This window comes from Neomonachus schauinslandi, chromosome 14 (genome assembly GCF_002201575.2).
Source record: "Neomonachus schauinslandi chromosome 14, ASM220157v2, whole genome shotgun sequence".
Lineage (NCBI taxonomy): Eukaryota > Metazoa > Chordata > Mammalia > Carnivora > Phocidae > Neomonachus > Neomonachus schauinslandi.
The window spans coordinates 14,629,687-14,651,345 of record NC_058416.1 but is presented as its reverse complement, the minus strand read 5'-3'; the positions used below and the strand labels follow the sequence as shown (position 1 = coordinate 14,651,345).

Here is a 21,659-nt window from a genome sequence, read left to right as displayed (position 1 = left end):
AGCCTTAGGGCAGTATTAAGCTTTAAATAGCTGAAATTGATCTTTAATTGGCTAAAACTGCCCTAAGGCTTTGATACCCTTTTTTATTTCATTTTATGAATGTGGAAATTCAAGCAGTAATAGTTTGTCGTTGGTTATGTTTTTAAGGGGGTTTTGGTGGGGAACTGTTTCTGGACATGATAAAACAGCAAATGCGGTCTTCCAAGTGTCTACAACTCAGAACTGGTTGAGCCATATTCATATAGTATGCACTCAGTTCTCTCAAGTAATATGCTATAGTATATTTATTCAAATAAAACAGTGTATTTAATCTGTGTTTTTGCAGATATTCCATTGACAGAAGCAGTGACCCTGGAAGATTCTTCTATGTTGACATTACAACGGGTGCCCTAATGACTGCAAGACCCCTTGATCGGGAGGAGTTTTCTTGGCATAATATCACTGTCCTTGCTATGGAAATGAGTAAGTAACACAATAAACTGGTCTCCATAACATGACAAAATATAAGCATTGTAGAATGTGAAAGCTTCTAGAGCTTGTTATATTCTTTACAGGAAGAAATTATGGTTTATGCAAGTGAGTGAATGCATTCAGTTCAAATACTTACTATCTCCTATATACCTAGTTCTGTGCTAGAGATTAAAAAAAAAAAACAAAAAAACACTATGCAAAAGCAGTACCAAAAATAGCACCCTTAAATCAAGGAGCAAGACTTTTATCTGAGGAAAAGGACAATTCCTGAGAAATCTAAGAGGTTTTCAATCTTTTTTTTTTTTTAAGATTTTATTTATTTATTTGAGAGCGAGAATGAGATAGAGAGAGCATGAGAGAGTCAGAGGGAGAAGCAGACTCCCCGCCGAGCAGGGAGCCTGATGCGGGACTCGATCCCAGGACTCCAGGATCATGACCTGAGCCGAAGGCAGTCGCTTAACCAACTGAGCCACCCAGGCGCCCCGAGGTTTTCAATCTTTAATAAGCTTGGGAATGCACAAATAGTATTGTCAGGGAGCCAAGAATTCCTGTCCCCTTCAAGGGTCCTTCTAGCTGGACTAAGAATCAAATTGACATGAGACAGATTAACAAAAGAAAATCAAATTTAACATGCATACATATGAGGAATGCACACAGACATAAAAATTACAAAGACAGACAAAATGAGGTATATATGTCATTGTGAACTATGAAGAAGGGGGTAGGAGTTTGGGATTCCAAAGGAAAGGAATGCATTTCAAAGGACGATAAGAGCAGATATTTGGTAATCAGAGGTTTGCCCTACTGTACAGATGGGTCACTCAGATAAAATTTATCTGTTAATAACCCTTATTCTGGGGGGAAAAAACTCAATTTAGATTTTTCTCTGTGGGTTAAGGGAGTGACAAAAGTTTCTCTTGAACCCTCAGGGCCTCAAGTGCCTTCAGCTCAGAATAATCCACATGCCAAAGTGGTACTTGGGGGTGGGGGAGCTGTCCTGAACCCCTTTAGTATAAGATATTATTACTGGATGAAAGAAAACATTTACAACATATCACCCCTACCACACACATACATACACAGAAACATGGATACAAAATTTTGAGACATCTAACACTAAAAAGCAGATTTATGAACATAAAAATAGAATGAAAAACTACTAAAAACTAGATTAGCATATTTATTACAAACTTTACAAAAATTAGATTATTTACTACTACATTCAATTTTTTTTCATAACACTTAGTGATGGTAAAGTTTCAGGGAAATGCAGACCCTAATGTACTGGCAGAACTATGTACAATCATTCAGGGAGAGGGGGGCAATTAGGCAATTAAGCTTTTGTATTAAGATTCTCCAAAATATTCATAGTCTTTTTCCCAAGAGTTCTACTTCTAATAACTATCTTAAGGAAATAATCACAGATACCAACAAAGACCCATGTACCAAAATGTCTCCTGCAGTGTTATTTTAACATAGGGGAAAAAATGGGAATTACCTAAAAGTCTAGTAATAGGGGTCTAAGTAAACTGTGGTACAACCGTACAATAAAATGAGACTATCAAAAAGATATTAATATACATGTTTTCAAGTATATTTCAATGACACAGGACAATATTGCCCTAAAAGTTTTAAATCCAACTTTTTAATTTTGCTTAATTGCAGTGTATGTGTGTGTGTCTCTCCATATTTTTGGACACATGTAATATTACATATATTATATAATGGATATCTCTGGGGTAGGATTAGAGATCATATGTACCTGAAAATCTGGGGGATTTTCATTATTCCTTCCATAAACTAGTACCACGGTTATAATGGAAAAAAAATTTAAATAGGTCAGTACTTTTGATAACGAGGCAACAGAAATATTTAAGTGGATAACATAGGAGAGCATAGATATTTTGGGGAAAGAAAAGAAAAAATAAATCAGAAGAATAAGACATTCTGAGATTTTATAAAATTATTTACTAAGAATAATCTGTTAATTTCTATTTTATCTTCTTGGGATGTGGCCAAAACAAAAAAGGACAGGAGGGGCACTCCTGCGGCTGTGAAACTGTCCTTGTGTGGCAATGCCAAGCAAAAGAGAGACCAAAAGACACATTTCCCCATGAGTGACTATGAATAACTTCTCCTGCCCCAGCCAAAGATACAGAGTTGGTGTGTGTTTGATCCTATAATAACCCCTTAGTCCCTAAGCAGAAATAAATGCGCAGTGTTATCTGTATTCCCAGGAATAACTTGAAACCTTCTGAAATATAATTCAAAGAACTGATTATTCCACAAGAATAAAGCCAAGCAATGCCACGCAGTAGGCATCCAGTCAGAAATGGGCTGTTTTCAAGCCCAGAATATGGAACTGACCTGTCTTTAATTTCAGAAACTGAAGTGTGAGCCAAGTGAGAGATTCAAACCTTTTTAAGCTGCATTGTATGATACCTGCCCCCCCACCCGCCTCAGAGTCCTACTCTTCTCTTCATCCTCCTGACATCACACACTCCCTCAGACACACACCGCAGTCCGCCCACGCATCTTGTGTGCTGACCGCACTCTACTAGGCAGCACACGCATCCTATGTTTCTCTCGCCATTTCCAAGTTCTTTGTCCATTCCTTTAAAAAACCAAACTGACAAGGTAAATACCTTTTCCAGCAAAGAGCTGCTTTCTTGTACTACTGAACCCTCACCTTTTGGTTTTCTCTGTGTTCTCTTCAGACAATCCTTCCCAGGTTGGAAGTGTTTCCGTCACAATCAAAGTCTTAGATGTGAATGACAATGCTCCAGAATTCCCCAGATTCTATGAAGCTTTTGTGTGTGAAAATGCCAAAGCAGGGCAGGTAAGGCAGTCTGTGAAATGTGCACGTTGGTTCACCTCCAACATAAATGACTGCTACAGATAACCAAATTTGCCATCAAAGAAATTTAGACTACAGAAACTAACAGCTCACGAAAGGGTCCCCGACTTCCGTGCATCATGTTGTAACAGTTTGTTAGGACAAGCATGTTGAGTCCCCATAACATTTTATGATCTCAACAATGCTTTGATGGTAGCTTGCTTCACAGGCTGACATGAAGTTATCTACCCATCTTGTAACTAAACTGTATATAGAGTACCACTGCAGTCTTATGTGCTCTGGGTCCAAGGAGCGAGGGACCATGGAGATCAGAAAACTCTTTTTTAGCACTAATACCTGAAAATACTTGCAGTAGGGAAGCTTTATTTTTTGTATCTTCCCACCTCCCTTTCTTAACTTCTGACAACAGGTACCTTGTTCAGGGACTACCTGCCCTATTCTCAGAATGCTTTGTTAACCTAGAATACCTACTATCTCCTCCCTCAATTAAAACACCATTTTCATAATGTTGCTCCTGTCAGGTCAATTTTGAGAAGAAAGTAATCTGAAGACACAAATTTCTACTAATTTGAAATAACCACAGTTCTATAATCTGCAAAGACATATTTGTGTATTTTTTAAAGTATGCTTTTAAATGTAAATGAATAATTTGGCTGATCAAATTCCAAGTGGTATAACTGAGAAACATCCAGAACTCTGCTTGGAGTGGCCATGTATTCATGCATGCTTTGGGCTGCTGCCCACCCTGTACCCACCCTTCCATACCTCAGAGCATACGCCATGTCCTGTTTCTGCTCCTGCTTTTGTAAGATGCTTTCTTCTCTGCCTGTGACCCAACAGATCCCCTAACAGTCCTAATTTCTTCCCCCAAAGTATATTCTGTGGTCCTGTGGATTCTGGTGGTAAGGCAAATGGGTCAGGATCGTTTTAATATGAAAGTTATGAGTCTGTGAAGTGCATATCTATAAGGCAATGATTCATGCTTTGGTAATGCAGGCAGATTTTGCTTTCACTTCTCTTACTCACCTGGAACATGGCATCTTGCTGCACAGAGACTAGTTTATACAATCAAAACTTATATTAGCATCCTGTATTCACCAAAGATTAAGTCAACACATCTTCACCTTTCTAACTCAGTCAAAAGAAAAAGTGATTCACATCTGCCACAGGGGGAAAAAAATGTCCTATAATGATTGTCATCTAAATCCTCTCATCCACGGATTTTTGAAACTCAGTGCAATGGTCTATAGCACTCCTAAAATTTTTTCAACAAGTCTGGAATAATTCTACTTCCACATCTATTGAATTTCTAGGAAGACCTGAAACATGCAGCTAATAAAAGTTACAATGCTGACTTTATGGTGTAAGAAATGATCTGTGTTATTATACGTAAAGAAAGAAGGTATAAAAACTACATGTACATGCTTGCAGTTACATAAAATTATGCCTACATGTGACATATAGGGCATAGGATGCAAAAACAGCAATAGTTATTGTGCTATGGTAGTTGAGTTTTGAGTGAGGGGGTTTGGACCTTTATTTTAATAATTTTTGTTTTATATTATAACAATTGCATATATATTACATAAAGTATAACAATATTTTGTTTTATAAGATCTTATTATAATATACATAATGAAGCTAATAATTATCAATCTACATTATAAAGAAGGTGATAAGCAGCACATTAATTAAAGCTCCTCTCCCCCAGAAAATGAAGCACTTACTTTCTTAAAGGTCTTCAGAGTAGAAGTTGCATTCTGACAGGTGAAGAGCACTTTAACTACCAATCTTGGGTTTGGGTGTGTTTTTTTTTAAGAATTTATTTATTTATTATTTAGAAAGAGAGTGCAGCCAGCACATGCGAGTGGGAGGAGGGGGTAAAGGTGAGAGAGAATTCTCAAGGCGACCCCCCACTGAGCACAGAGCCTAATGCAGTGCTCAATCTCATGACCCGAAGATCACGACCTGAGCCAAAACCAAGAATCAGACACTCAACCAACTGAGCCACCCAGTCACCCCTAAATACCTCTCTTGTTTTGGGAGCACACACACACATCTCCCATTTCTACATTTCTTTTTGGGGTTTTTTTGGTTTTTTTTTTTTGTTTTTAATTTTATTATATTATGTTAGTCACCATACAATACATCATTAGTTTCTGATGTGGTGATCCACGATCCATTGTTTTCGTATTAACACCCAGTGCTCCATGCAGTATGTGCCCTCCTTAATACCCATCACCAGGCTAACCAATCCTCCCTCCCCCTCCCCTCCAAAACCCTGTTTGTTTCTCAGAGTCCATAGTCTCTCATGGTTTATCTCTCCCTCCAATTCCCCCCTGCCTGCTCATTTTTCCCTTCCTTCTCCTAGTGTCCTCCATGCTATTCCTTATGTTCCACAAATAAGTGAAACCATATGATAATTGACTTTCTCTGCATGACTTATTTCACGTAGCATAATCTCCACCAGTCCCACCATGTTGATGTAAAAGTTGGGTATTCATCTTTTCTGATGGCTGAGTAATATTCCATTGTATATATGGACCACATCGTCTTTATCCATTCATCTGTTGAAAGGGCATCTCGGCTCTTTCCACAGTTTGGCTATTGCGGACATTGCTGCTATGAACATTGGGGTGCATATGGCCCTTCTTTTCACTACATCTGTGTCTTTGGGGTAAATACCCAGTAGTGCAATTGTTGGGTCATAGGTAGCTCTATTTTTAAATTTTTGAGGAACCTCCACACTGTTTTCCAAAGTTGCTGTACCAACTTGCATTCCCACCAACAGTGTAAGAGGGTTCCCCTTTCTCCGCAACCTCTCCAACATCTGTTCTTTCTTTCCCTGTCCATTTTGGCCATCCTAACTGGTGTAAGGTGGTATCTCAGTGTGGTTTTGATTTGGATTTCCCTGATGGCTAATGATGATGAACATTTTTTCATGTGTCTGTTAGCCATTTGTAGGTCTTCTTCATCGAAGTGTCTTTTCATCTCTTCTGCCCACTTTTTGACTTGATTATTTGTTTTTTGGGTGTTGAGTTTGAGAAGTTCTTCATAGATTTTGGATACCAGCCCTTTATCTGTAGTGTCATTTGCAAATATCTTCTCCCATTCTGTGGGTTGCCTCTTTGTTTTGTTGACTGTTTCCTTTGCTGTGCAGCTTTTTATCTTGATGAAGTCCCAAAAGTTCATTTTTGCCTTTGTTTCACTAGCTTTTGGAGATGTATCTTGAAAGAAGTTGCTGTGGCCGATGTCAAAGAGGTTACTACCTATGTTCTCCTCTAGGATTCTGATGGATTCCTGTCTCACACTGAGGTCTTTCATCCACTTTGAGTTTATCTTTGTGAGTGGTGTTAGAGAATGGTCGAGTTTCATTCTTCTGCATGTGGCTGTCCAATTTTCCCAGCACCAGTTATTGAAGAGACTGTCTTTTTTCCATTGCATCTTTTTTCCTGCTTTGTCAAAGATTATTTGACCATAGAGTTGAGGGTCCATATCTGGGTTCTCTATTCTGTTCCATTGGTCTGTATGTCTGTTTTTGTGCCAGTACCATGCTGTCTTGGTGATCACTGATTTGTAATATAGCTTGAAATCGGGCAACGTGATGCCCCCAGCTTTGTTTTTCTTTTTCAACATCTCCTTGGCGATTCGGGGTCTTTTCTGATTCCATACAAATTTTAGGATTGTTTGTTCCAGCACTTTGAAAAATGTCATTGGAATTTTGATCGGGATGGCATTGAAGGTATAGATTGCTCTGGGTAGCATAGTCATTTTAACAATGTTTATTCTTCCGATCCATGAGCATGGAATATTTTTCCATCTTTTTGTGTCTTCTTCAATTTCTTTCATGAGTGTTTTGTAGTTCCTAGAGTATAGATCCTTTACCTCTTTGGTTAGGTTTATTCCGAGGTATCTTATGGTTTTTGGTGCTATTGTAAATGGAATCGTTTCTTTAATTTCTCTTTCTATAGTTGCGTTGTTAGTGTATAAGAAAGCAACTGATTTCTGTGCATTGATTTTGTATCCTGCCACATTACTGAATTGCTGGATGAGTTCTAGTAATTTGGGGGTGGAGTCTTTTGGGTTTTCCACATAAAGTATCATGTTGTCTGCGAAAAGAGAGAGTTTGACTTCTTCTTTGCCAATTTGAATACCTTTTATTTCTTTTTGTTGTCTGATTGCTGTTGCTAGGACTTCTAGTACTATGTTGAACAACAGTGGTGAGAGTGGGCACCCTTGACGTGTTCCTGATCTTAAGGGAAAGGCTCTCAGCTTTTCCCCATTGAGGATGATATTCGCTGTGGGTTTTTCATAGATGGATTTTATGAGCTTGAGGAATGTTCCCTCTATCCCTATACTCTGGAGAGTTTTAATCAGGAAAGGATGTTGTATTTTGTCAAATGCTTTTTCTGCATCAATTGAGAGGACCATATGGCTCTTCTCCCTCCTCTTATTAATGTGTTCTATCACATTGATTGATTTGCGAATGTTGAACCACGCTTGCATCCCGGGGATAAATCCCACTTGCTCGTGGTGGATGATCCTTTTAATGTATTGTTGGATCCTATTAGCTAGGATTTTGTTGAGGATTTTGGAATCCATATTCATCAGGGATATCGGTCTGAAATTCTCCTTTTTGATGGGGTCTTTGCCTGGTTTGGGGATTAAGGTAATGCTGGCCTCATAGAATGAGTTTGGAAGTTTTCCTTCTGTTTCTATTTTTTGAAACAGCTTCAGTAGAATAGGTATTCTTTCTTCTTTGAATGTTTGGTAGAATTCCCCAGGGAATCCATCAGGCCCTGGACTCTTGTTTTTGGGGAGGTTTTTGATCACTGCTTCAATCTCATTACTGGTTATTGGCCTATTCAGGTTGTCAATTTCTTCCTGTTTCAGTCTTGGCAACTTATAGGTTTCCAGGAGGTCCTCCATTTCATCCAGATTGCTCAGTTTATTGGCATACAGTTGTTGATAATAATTTCTAATAATTGTTTCTATTTCCTTGGTGTTAGTCGTGATCTCTCCCCTTTCATTCATGATTTTATTAATTTGGGTCCTTTCTCTCTTCTTTTGGATAAGTCTGGCCAGTGGTTTATCAATCTTATTAATTCTTTCAAAGAACCAACTTCTAGTTTCGTTGATCTGATCTACTGTGTTTCTGGTTTCTAATTCATTGATTTCTGCTCTAATTTTAATTATTTCTCTTCTAATGCGTGGCTTAGGCGTCGTTTGTTGCTTTTTCTCTAGTTCTTTAAGGTGTAGAGTTAGTTAGTTGGTGAATTCGGGATTTTTCTATTTTTTTGAGTGAGGCTTGGATGGCTATGTATTTCCCCCTTAGGACCGCCTTTGCAGTATCCCATAGGTTTTGGACCGATGTGTTTTCGTTCTCATTGATTTCCATGAATTGTTTAAGTTCTTCTTTGATTTCTTGGTTGACCCAAACATTCTTGAGCAGAGTGGTCTTTAGCTTCCAAGTGTTTGAATTTCTGCCAAATTTTTTCTTGTGATTGAGTTCCAGTTTTAGAGCATTGTGGTCTGAGAATATGCACAGAATAATCTCAATCTTTTGGTATCAGCTGAGACCTGATTTGTGACCCAGTATATGGTCTATTCTGGAGAAAGTTCCATGTGCGCTCGAGAAGAATGAGTATTCTGTTGTTTTAGGGTGGAATGTTCTGTAAATATCTATGAGGTCCATCTGGTCCAATGTATCATTCAAAGCTCTTGTTTCCTTGTTGATTTTCTGCTTAGATGATCTGTCCATTGCTGAGAGTGGAGTATCGAGGTGTCCTACAATTAACGTATTGTTATCAATATGACTCTTTATTTTGGTTAACAGTTGGCTTATGTAGATGGCTGCTCCCATGTTGGGGGCATAGATATTTACAATGGTTAGATCTTCTTGTTGGATAGACCCTTTAAGAATGATACAGTGTCCTTCTGTGTCTCTTATTACAGACTTTAGTTTAAAATCTAATTTGTCTGATATAAGAATTGCTACCCCAGCTTTCTTTTGAAGTCCGCTGGCATGGAAGATGGATCTCCATCCCTTCATTTTCAGTCTGGATGTATCTTTAGGTTCAAAATGAGTCTCTTGTAGACAGCATATGGATGGGTCCTGTCTTTTTATCCAATCTGCAACCCTGTGCCGTTTTATGGGAGCATTTAGGCCATTCACGTTGAGAGTGATTATTGAAAGATATGAATTAATTGTCATCATGTTGCCTGTGAAGACGTTGTTTTTATAGATTGTCCCGTAAATTTCTGTTGTAGATCACTCTTGGGGTCTTTCTCCTTTTATAGAACCCCCCCCCCTTAATATTTCTTGCAGGGCCGGTTTAGTGGTCACATATTCTTTCAACTTCTGCCAGTCGTGGAAGCTCTGCATCTCTCCATCCATTCTAAATGAAAGCCTTGCTGGATAAAGTATTCTTGGCTGCATGTTCTTCTCATTTAGTACTCTGAATATGTCTTGCCAGGCCTTTCTGGCTTGCCAGGTCTCTGTGGATAGGTCTGATGTTATTCTGATGTTCCTCCCTCTGTACGTAAGGAATCTCTTCCCCCTAACTGCCCTTAAGATGGTTTCCTTGGTTCTTAGATTTGCAAGTTTTACTATTACATGCTGGGGTGTTGGCCTGTTTTCCTTGATCTCAGGAGGGGTCCTCTCTGCTTCTAGGACTCGAGTGTTTGTTTCATTCCCCAGATTAGGGAAGTTCTCAGCTACGATTTGCTCAAATACATCGTCTAGCCCTCTCTCTCTCTCCACTCCCTCTGGGATTCCAATTACTCTGACATTGGAACGCCTCATGGTGTCACTTATTTCTCTGATTCTATTTTCATGGATTCTGAGTTGTTTTTCCCTGGCCTCCCCTTTTCCCTTTTTATCTATTATATTGTCTTCCAGGTCGCTTATTCTCTCTTCTGTCTCAGTTACCCTAGCTGTTAGATTATCTAGATTGGATTGGATCTCATTGATAGCATTTTTAAGTTCTGCCAATTCACCTTGTATTTCTGCCCTTAGAGACTCTATATTGCCGTTAATTGATTTCTCCATTCTAGCCATTGTCTTCACAATTGCTAGCCTGAATTCCATCTCTGACATCTTGGTTATGTCTGCATCCATTTGTAAATCTGCAGCATAAGTCATAATCTCTGAGTCTTTTCTATTTTGGGGGCTCCTCCTCCTAGTCATTCTGTTGATGGGTGGTTGAGGGAATGTATAGAGTCCAAATTATTGACCAGAACCCAAGCAAGATACACCTGTTTTCTTGGGACCTTAGGGTTGCCTGGCCTCTTGTTTTCCCAGCCTGTCTTCTGCGGGAGGGGCCTGCCGCAGTGTTACTCAGGCAACCCTGTTTGGGCGGAGTTGCCCTGCGCCCCTGTGGCGGGGGATGGGCTCAGTGGGAATCAGTCTTCGGGGCTTTTGTTCTCTGGCGCCTTTCCCTGGTGGCTTTCCGCGTCTTCCGCGAGTCAGAGCAGAAGAGACCGTTTCCAACCCTCTGCCTCAGAGCAGAGAGACCTCAGTCTGTTCTTCAGTGAGCTCTGCAGGCCACACCATCTCCGTTTCTGTCCGTGCTGCTATAAACTGCAGCGTCCTGGGTTGTGCGCCCCTCCGCAGTGCCCCCAGTCCTGCCTCCAGGTCGGGGCACGTCTCTGCCCTTTGTGCTTCTAAAACTGCCAGCCGCTCCCAGTTCCCGTGCGTGCGACTCAGCCGCTCGGGGTTTCCACCCCCGGGGGTTGCAGTTCATCGGCGGGACCCCGGCGCACCGGGTTTCCGTCTCAGAGGCTGCAGTTCGCGTGCGCGCGACCATCGCTCCGGTTTCTGTGGGGGGGGGGGGGGGCGCGCCCCCCCCCGTCTGGTCCTCCACCCCGGGGCCTGCCCTAAAGTTCTTTCCCGACGCTACCGGTCTGCGAGTCTGTGCCCCGTCCGCAGCGCAGGAGGCTGTCACTCACCGGCGGTGTAGGATCCCCACGTCCAGGCTCCCTCCCGCCGCCTTTTATCCTCTGATATCTGCCCGCAGAATCACGGTCTCCGCTTCCTACCTCAAAACCAACTGCCTGCGATATTCTGTTTGTAGAGATCCAGATCTTCTTACATCTCAGGCTGGTTTCGTGGGTGCTCAGAGTGGTCTGGTAGTTATCCAGCTCAATTCCGGGGACCAGTTGAAATAGGGTCCCCTACTCCTCCACCATCTTTCCCCCTCCCACTTCTACATTTCTAAATACATCTTTTTTTTTTTTTTAGATTTTATTCATTCATTTGAGAGAAACAGAGCATGAGCGGATGGGGGCAGGGGGAAGGAAGCAGAAGGGGAGGGGAAGGGACACGCAGACTCTGCACTGAGAGCAGAGCCCAACACAAGGCTTGATCTCAAGACCCCAAGATTGAGTCTGATGCTTAACCGACTGAGCTACCCAGGCGCCTCTCTAAATACACCTGTTAATGGCTTATCAGGCAGTCCTTTGAAGCACAGTTTATTTGTGACTTAAAGTTCAGGTCATGCACCCCAAGTCTGTCACATTTATCATCTTTAGCCCAAGATACTAAAAATCCTACCCCTTGATTTTGGCTCTGGGATATGTTTTAAAGATTTTCAAAAGCACACAGGCTCAGTAGGCATGTCTGGTTTATAACGCAGCAGGCCTCCTTGTGTTAGATGTGTCAGATACTGTCGTCAGCTGTGTCTGCCAAGTCGGGATATGTGCTTTCCTCCTAGCAAGCAGCCACGAAGGAGGCCCATAAAGAAATCAGATGACATACCTGGCGATGGCTGAAAGCAGAATGAAACCAGCTGAGCAGAATATTGCATGGAAAGTGGGACTGAGAATGGTATCTGACCTGCAAGGAGAGTGCAGGGCAGGAGAGCAGGCCATTGTGTTCCCAACTGCTGCAACCAAATTTGCCATCAAAAAAATTCAGACCCCAGAAACTAACCCAGCAAGGCAGTGTCTTTGCTCACTCATTCTTTAAAAGTCCTGTAACCAACCAGTCCTATGCCTCAAGCCCCCATCTCACCAATACGTATGTGATTTCACAGGTCAGATATTCTGAAATGACTTCCCCAACTATGATTGCCTCATTATACATAATCACCTATTTATAACATTCATCAAGAAATGTGTTTTGTCAGGGCGCCTGGGTGGCTCAGTCAGTTAAGCGTCTGCCTTCGGCTCAGGTCATGATCCCAGGGTCCTGGGATTAAGCCCCGCATTGGGCTCCCTGCTGAGTGGGGAGCCTGCTTCTCCCTCGCCCTCTGCCTGCCACTCCCCTTGCTTATGCTCTCACTCTGGCTCTCTGTTAAATAAATAAAATCTTTTTTAAAAATTTTTAAAAAAAGAAATATGTTTTGTCTTTATGGGTGTGGCACTATGGGCAAGATGGAAAGTGCAGGACTTGTCTCAGCAGGGATGGGGTGGTAGGGTGGCCCTCATGTGTGAGCAGTGCCAGCACTAGGCTAGGCTGTGGGACAAGTTCATCTTCAGTGTTCTACCAACCCCTCTCCTTTATGCAACTCCATTCTCCCAGCTTTTATTTTTTTTTTTTTAAAGATTTTATTTATTAATTTGACAGAGAGAGAGACAGCGAGAGCAGGAACACAAGCAGGGGGAGTGGGAGAGGGAGAAGCAGGCTTCCCGCCAAGCAGTGAGCCCGATGTGGGACTCGATCCCAGGACCCTGGGATCATGACCTGAGCCGAAGGCAGACGCTTAACGACTGAGCCACCCAGGCACCCTCTCCCAGCTTTTAGATTCAACAGAAGCCAGCTGCCAGCTGGGTTCACCAGGAGGCACACCCGGAGGTAGAGTTCTGGTATAAGATGTTTATTAAGGAATGCCCTTGGGACCCAATGCCTGTAGAAGAGAAGGACTTTTGCAGGACTAGGTAAAATGAGAAGTCCAGCTATGATGCAGACCCACTAATAAGCCTTGGATGATGTCAGAGAGCTCTAGAACTAGGGTTTTCCCAAGTTAAGATGCGGCGGCCAGGCCTTTATACAATTACATCACAGTCACTGGATGTGGGTTGCCCTGAAAGGATGTGGTAAATGTGGGTAGGTAACTCTCAGCAAATGAGGCAATACTCAAAGAGATGAGTGAAGGTTGGGGCATCAAGTCCTTCACAGAACAGGGATCTGAGCAACACAGTGTCTACCAGAAGGCCCCTAGCTGGGAGTCTCCCTCTCTGTTATTTAACCTTCGGTATACTAAGCGGTAGCATTACCTCCCTTAATTTATAGATGAAGAAATAAAGACTAAGCAAGCCCACGTAGGCCCTCCAGCTGACCCTTGATGTTCTGGCAGGAATGTCAAGTCTACAGGGCCAGGCCCAAGAGGGGTAGGAGGTTGTCCATGCTATTGGTTGGTAGAGGAGGAAACACATAGGAAGGTGACCACCCACTCATCACTTTTTCTATATCCCTCCCAGCTGGCCTACTAATTTTTCAAATTGTGTATTTTGCACTGCTTTCTTTAGCAGCTTTTTTTTTTTTTTGAGAGAGAGAGAGAGAACACACACACGTGCAGAAGTGGGGCAGAGGGGGAGAGAGAGAGAGAGAGAGAGAATCTTAAGCAGGCTCCATGCTCAGCGTGGAGCCCGACATGGGGCTCCTATCTCACGACCCTGAGATCATGACCTGAGCTGAAATCAAGAGTCAGGACGCTTAACTTTGAAAAGCACTGTGGAAAAGGCAAAGTTTGGGCCAAAGAGCTTAAGAGAAAGCCATCCCTTCTTTTGTTCTCCTAAACCCCAAGCTCTGCTTCTGACTCTAGTCTGTTTCATATATCCCACCACAGGTCTTGAGCTCTGCACCTTTCCTAGCTCCCCTTCCAGGCAACAAAAAGCAACAGCCTGTGACCCAACCCCTCCCATCTGTGTTCCATTAACCTGACACAGTAGATGTTGATGTGTCTCTCTCTCTTCTAGGTATTGGTCATTTTTAAATAGAGGCTTCTCAAAGATAGCAAACTGACCCTGAAAATATTAACCCAAATGATGAGGTTAAGTGGCTGAGGTGAGAGAAGGAAAAACTGCGAGACAAGCAGGACCTTGTGGCATCCCACAGTTCTTTTAGCCAATCTTCTATTTAGGTTGCTTAAAAATGACTGGTGTTGGTGTGGGAATTTGTTATGTTATGGCTTAACCCCTGAGGTATTCAGGTAACATTCACCATGTGCCTGTCAATGTATTCAGGCCCAGCAATAAAGACCAAAATTCAATCCTGAGTTGCGTGATGGCACAGTACTTTCCAGTAAGTTTCAGGATGTCCTTCTCATTAGGGAAAACAATCCATTATTGGATTTCAGGGTTTAGGATCTCACCAGGCCCTGAGGATTTTTCTTTCAACTCCGATTCACATGATTTCATGTCACTCCCACAGCTGATCCAGACAGTGAGTGCAGTGGACCAAGATGACCCACACAGTGGTCAGCACTTCTACTACAGCTTGGCTCCGGACGCTGCTAACAACCCCAACTTCACCATTAGGGACAACCAAGGTAATCAGGTGGAGAGGCGACTACCAGTGCTTTTCTATAGCTTGGGCCAGATACTTTTGGTTACTACACCATGCAAACAGTGTCAAAGGTCACCTGCTCTGTAGTAGCAGTGAAGACATTAATGCTAATTTGTAATGTCTTTAAAAGTTTTGTTTCAACAGATCAAAGACAAAGAATGTCCTCTGCTGATTCTGAAATTTTCAGTTAATCAGTTCACAAACGTTTTGGAGTTGGCTCTGTGGGAGACAGCATGCCAGGCACACAGGCAAAAGCCTTCCTTCACTCCCACAGATAACAGCCATGCCTGTATGCTCTGTAACTATCAGAAGAATCTGAGAAAAATGACAGAAATTGAACTAGATAAAGAGAAAAACCTGAGGGAACATTTCTGAGCAAGCATCAAAGGGGATAACAGTGAAAAGCTAGCAGAACAAAAGGGAGAGAAAGGCTACGATGACAAAGGACAAACATAGGATCACAAAGTGTAGCTTTGGCACTGAAACAACTTTATCACTTTAGAATGATTTTAAAAAGACAGAGCCAGGTGGGGTTCCCTATTCCAGAAAGCACTCCCCACTACCACTTTGCTGGAATGGAATTCTAGACCCCTCTTTTCCAATAAGCATTCTGATTGGCTAAGAAATGTATAGCCCTAGCATACTCTTCACTGGGCAGAGATGGGAAAAGGAGGGACTTCTGTTCTCGCATCAAATAATTTTCAAAGAAAGATCAGAAAAAAATCATTTAAATCTGCTAAGTGAACCCCCCTCTGTTGCTAACTCTGCTACTTGCTGTCTGACCTTGGGGAGAGAGGTCATCACTTCTCTGGGCTCTACTATCCTCATTCTTATTCCAATTCTAAAATACTAATTGTCACTGTGTAACAATCTAAACAAAGGGTAACAAAAAGTCATGATTAGGCCTGCGTGGTCTTAGTCTCAAACATCAATTATTTGAGACTTAAAGTATTAATTTTACCCCACATGATATCCTGCCATTAACACTTGAGACTATTAAACCTGTTTTCTTTTCAATGGAAAACATTCCTCGAAGTCTTTCCTTTAACCTTCTACATGTTATCATAAAATCACTCTGATAACTCTAGAAGGGAGGGTAATATAAATCATAACAACAGAAGTACTACAATTAAACAACCCGATCTTTTTATTGGGTCAAATTTTGAACTATTCATTTATCTGCTTCACAGGGCAATCCTTCCTACAAAAAGTGGTTTCAGCCCCCCTCAGGACTGGTTTTACAATGGAAACCAAGGGTGCGGGGGGTCGGGGGGATAATACATTATACTGTTTCTTCAAATTTTTAGTCAAGTGTCACTCTATTCCTTCACTCTGATATTTGTTAGAATCAACACAGAAACAATATGCAGCAAAATGCTGCAAATTTATTAAAGATGACTTTGGACACCAATTCATGGAGCCAATGCTTTAAAAAGATGGGCCACTGGAACATGATACTATAAAAAGAAACGACTCATTTCTGGGAAGGTTTTCCAAAACGAAAGTCAGCACATCTTCAATAGAAGAATGAACCCTTAATCTCCTCATGACAATTTATCCCATGAGTATTTTCTATGGAGGCTCATTAAAAAATTGACCAACATCTGATTTGGTGGATCTACTATCAGGACCCCAACTCCCATGCCCAAAACATGATATCCTTTTATGAACACAACAAGGCACTATCTCAAGCAGAGTGTTTCTTACTTTTTTTTTTTTTTTTTTTTTTTTAAGATTTTATTTATGTATTTGACAGAGAGAGACACAGCGAGAGAGGGAACACAAGCAGGGGGAGTGGGAGAGGGAGAAGCAGGCTTCCCGCAGAGGGGAGAGCCCGATGCGGGGCTCGATCCCAGGACCCTGGGATCATGACCTGAGCTGAAGGCAGACGCTTAACGACTGAGCCACCCAGGCGCCCCTCTTACTTTTTTTTTTAATCCCCGAAGCATTATTAAAAGGATTGTGTGTATATAAGCATTTTGCAGTTTCAAACACATTTTCCCATACTTTGCTTTATTTGATATTTATAATAACCCTCTAGGGTTTTGAGGAAGTTACTAACCCCTCTGATTCTCACTGTCTCGCTTGATAGATAAGGAAAGAAAGCAAATGGCCCACAATCAGAAAGTGAGTAAGCATTAACGCTGGGACTAGAAGATAGAGCCTGTTTTAGCCACACACACACACACAAAAGAAAGAAAGAAGTTTTGTCTCACCTTGGAAACAAATGTTGTTTCCAAATGGGTTACTAAAGCCCTACTCGTCATATTCAACAAAAACTCTGCAAGTGGCTACTCTGCAAGTGGCCAGAACCCTTCTAAAGAAATCAGCAAGGCAATGCTCTGATCTTTTTTCTTTTTCTTTAACCTTAAATAATTCTGAGATCAAAAAACATGATGTAATACTTTTATGCAATTCAGCTCTGGTCAAGCTTTCTAAAAGTCTTACAACCTGGCCTCAATTAAACTGAAAAATAAAAAATAACACAGATTTGTGTTTGAGAAAAACTTGGTTTCTGGAAAAACAAAATTAACACTGTGGAACAGAATTAATAGTACTTAGCTACTAAATCTGGAAAAACAGGTGGGTCGTACAGTAGGTAGAAATATTAATATAATCCTCAGGTCGGCAACCTGTTGCTATCTTCCTCCACAGAGAAGCAAATACAAGAAGGGGCCCGTACCAAAGCAAGAGAGGATTTCCATTGGCTGGATAATTTTCAAGAGTTAATATCACTACACTAAATAAGCAGTTTACACAGCAAAATGGAAGAAATGTATACTTGGGAGTCAGAGACACCAGAGTTCAAATCTCAGCTCTGCTACTAAGTTAGTAACTTTGAACAAATTATATCATTTCTCTAGGGCTTAATTTACCCCCTGTAAAAGGGTCAGATTATCACTCTCTCATCAAATGTGAAAATTAAATGAGCTGCTGTGCACATAAGCACTCAGTAAACAATCATTGCTAATTGTGAAAAGGCAGGGCAAGGAGAAAGTGGAAAAGCAAATGAAGGAATAACATATTCATCAGAACAGGCTAGCTGATGCTGCAGGACAAATGACTCCAAAATTCCAGTGGCTTAACACAACTAAAATAAGTTTCTTTGCTCACATAAAACCAACCACAGGTCTGAGCAACAAGGACAGCTGGTGTCCGTCCATGTAGCTCAGTGTCCCAGGCTGCCTGGTTCTCCATCTTAAACGTTCTTGTACAGTATCACACCAAGGCAAGAGAACACAGAGAAACACATACCAGCTGTTACATGCTTCTGCCTGGAAGTGACACAAATCGCTTTTGCTCATTTTTCATGATGAAAAGCAAATCATACAGACACGCCAAAATTCAAGAGGGTAGAAAAGTATAATCCTTTATTATGTCCAAGAAGGGAAGGAGAACCAGAAATACTGATAATTAATAATGTTTACTTTGGTTAGGCTCTCAGAAGTTTTTGTGAAGTTCTAGACTCTTCCTTGTGAAATGTAAACCACATCCAGAGGACCTTCCATGTTGATGTTAGCTCTGAGAGTCACTGCTTGCATGTCCTATCATATCTCCCAACCTTTTCCTCTACTGAAAATGATCTGAACTTTGCAAAAAATATGACTTATAACCCACTGGAAGAAACCTGAAAACACAAATTAAAAAAATAAAAGATCCCAGAACATTACATCAGGCAAATATAAATATAAATACACACACACACACACACACACACACACACCCCCACCTTTGTGGAAACACATCAAATAATTTTGCTACTCCCTTTAAAGCTGGAGGGGAAAAAAAAAAAAAACTAGTATTGCTGATCAGGAACGAATTTCTCCAAGTTCTTACTGTGTCACCTCAGACCACAAGTAGGGGGAAATAACAGGGTGTGTCACGTGATTAGGGGATTTCAAATAAGCTTCTGCTAAATGAGCAGGTCCTTGAGAAAGCACAGGAGTTGGTGACTGCGTTTGAGAGGAATAAAAGAAAACAGCAAAAGCCGTGAATTCCAGCCAAAGTGGCAAAAATAAGCAATCTGCCACAGCCAAGTGGGCTCCTCAGCATTCTTTTCCTGGAGGCACAAAGAAGCCCCAGGGCCTTGGAAAGCTGATGAGCGGGGAACAAACAGGGACCACAAGTGGCCAGTGATTGCTCATTCCTATCAAGCTTTCACAGGAACGTTTCAGTTAGATCTGAAGTCTAACAGCTCGCCCTGGGCACTTTATGTCACAAAGGGTAAAACAGACTCTCAAAAAGGGTTTCTCTCCTAGGCCTCAGGGTTTTGCCTAGAAGCGAGCAAAAATCAAAAATCCATGGTTTCTGAATTCAAATGCTGATCCAGACAGAGCAGAGGCGGCTGGCTGTAGCTGACCGCCTCCAGGGAACGTTTGACAGTCCCTCTCCGTCCTTCCCACCTCCCATCCCTGCCCTCTTGCTCTCCTCAGTCCAAGAAATTAATTCACTTGTGGGTTCTTCCATTTTCTTCTTCCCTCCCACTTTTCCTCTCCCTTTTTTCAACCCTGGAATCCCTGTCTTCTTCAGATAACACTGCCCGGATTCTCACCAGGAGGTCTGGCTTCCGGCAGCAGGAGCAGAGTGTCTTTTACCTGCCCATCCTGATAGCAGACAGCGGGCAGCCGGTGCTGAGCAGCACGGGCACGCTGACCATCCAGGTGTGCAGCTGTGACGACTTCGGCCACGTCCTGTCCTGCAGCCCCGAGGCCTACATGCTCCCCGTCAGTTTGAGCCGCGGCGCTCTCATCGCCATCCTGGCCTGCATCTTTGTCCTCTTAGGTGAGCAGGTGCCTCCCTTCTCTTCTGTGGGGCCCCGCAAGTGCTTACGTAGCTACCATTCTAACACGGCTGCTCAGAACCGGTTTTCTACACCATGCTTATTGAAAAGGTGGCAGAGTAAGGCGGGAAAAAAACACAGAAACTGAAGATAGTCCCTTCCTTCAAGGAACTCATGGCCTCTTTGGCCAGACCAAAGCAAGTATATTTATCAAGCATCTATTACGGGCCGGGGTACCATTCGAGGTGCTGGGATTAATAAGACAGACACGTCCCAGCCTTCACGAAGCTTACTTCAAGCAAAGCAAGTTCATTTTGACACCACAGAATCAACATGACAATTTGGGGCAGGATATGATAAACACCTCTTCTAACCCCTTCATTTCAGATAAGTAGTAGCTAAATCACAAAGACAGAGTGACAGGCCCAAAGCCAAGTGTCAGAGGCAGAGCCAGAAGTGAAATGCAGGCAGAGCCTACACTGTGCATCCCTGTATCTGAGTGGTAAGGCTCTTCTCCTAAATGTTCATCCCCCAAATTCTGGAGGTGGTAGGTGTTACAGAGACGAGAAGAAGGACAGGGTATCCTGAAGGGACAGGAGACAAGGGGGGGTGCCATTTTAAACAAGGTGGTCAGGGAAGGCCTCCCTGATAAGGAGACCTTTGAGCAGAGACCTGAAAGAAGTGACAGAGTGAACCCCGTGGCTATCTGGGGGAATAAGCTATTTGGGGGCATTAGCACCCCTCCGAGGCCCTGTGGCCATCTAACAAGGAGCAGTGACTACACAGGGCTGGTGTCCTACTGCTGGTGACATAAAAAGATGTGCTGACAGGCTGCTGGGAGAGCATTAGTGAGGGAAAGGATCCTTTAGTCCTCTGCTCAAATCATACAGCAAGGCAGCCACCCACCTCCCTTGTACATAAGGCTATTCGAGCAATCATTTTTGAACTCAACATTCAAAAACAAACAATGAAACACCTAAACTAACTCTGGAAACCACCAAAAATATCTGTACACATATCCCAACTCTTCTGATTGAATTCATTCATTGCACACATATTTTGCTTAGAAAAAAGCAGACTTAAGATAGTAATATCATTCAATATGAAAGAAATCCTAGCATTCTATGAAGGAAAAGAATACAGCCCTGGGGATTTAAATTAGAATAGACATGCAGATATCCACAGAACCCCTTGATCCCAGGTTTACCTATGCACCAGGAGACTGAGTCAGACCAAAGAAAGAAAGGTCCTGACTGTAAAATGTCAGCACTTGATTGAATTTCTAGGTAGGTCTGTAAAATATGCCTTTCAAAAAATATTTACAAATATCACATGTGGTTTGATTTTGTTGTTTTAGTTCAATGCTATATGAAGAGAGAAGTAATATAAATAAGTAACTTTTCTAAATCCTCAGATCCCTGGATCAAAGAATTGTTATGCTTTCTGGTCCCTGTCTACATTAACAAGTAACACCCTCCTGCAATTCCCTGAATGTCCATAAGATGGCGTCGGGAGTCCTTGAGTGCAAAACAGGATAAACTACAAGCAGCCTCTAAAGAAACTAGCTCCTTGGAGAAATTTCCAGCCTGGCTGTTCCTACTTCTATCTTTGGAAAATGTCTACATTATAAGTTCACCCTTGCCCACAAAGAGAAAAAAAAGCCATCATTACAGAAAGATTGATTTAAAAAGACTGGCACAGAGAGGCTCTCAAGCTAGAAATGGTGTGCAAGGGGCAATTTATATCGTGCCTCCCAAACCCATTATGTCTTATCTTTTGAATTGCACAGAATAAATAGACAATTTTCAGGAGCTAAACCGAGCAGAGCTTCATATGCAACTTTATATAAAATCCTCATAGTTTTAGGCTCTCTTACTTCTAAGAATGCACATCCCAAATAAAATATAATTCATAAAACTGCATAAGATTGAATTATAGCTGATTCGCCAACAAAATACTACATTTTGTGGACAATTAAATAAACATACTAATTTTGACTTTATAGGGTTTTTTTTTTTTCATGTCTTTAGTATATATCTAGT

At 41.9% G+C, this 21,659-nt stretch overlaps 1 protein-coding gene across 1 annotated transcript in view; it reads left to right on the top strand.

Moving 5' to 3' along the window:
* The window catches only part of CDH20 (cadherin 20), a 203,984-nt gene that overhangs the window by 179,826 nt on the left and 2,499 nt on the right, over positions 1-21,659 (top strand). The window contains exons 8-11 of the mRNA XM_021686396.1: positions 326-462; positions 3,189-3,310; positions 14,703-14,820; positions 19,368-19,619. Of these exons, the coding sequence (XP_021542071.1) occupies positions 326-462; positions 3,189-3,310; positions 14,703-14,820; positions 19,368-19,619 (629 nt within the window). The remainder of the gene's footprint in view (positions 1-325; positions 463-3,188; positions 3,311-14,702; positions 14,821-19,367; positions 19,620-21,659) is intronic.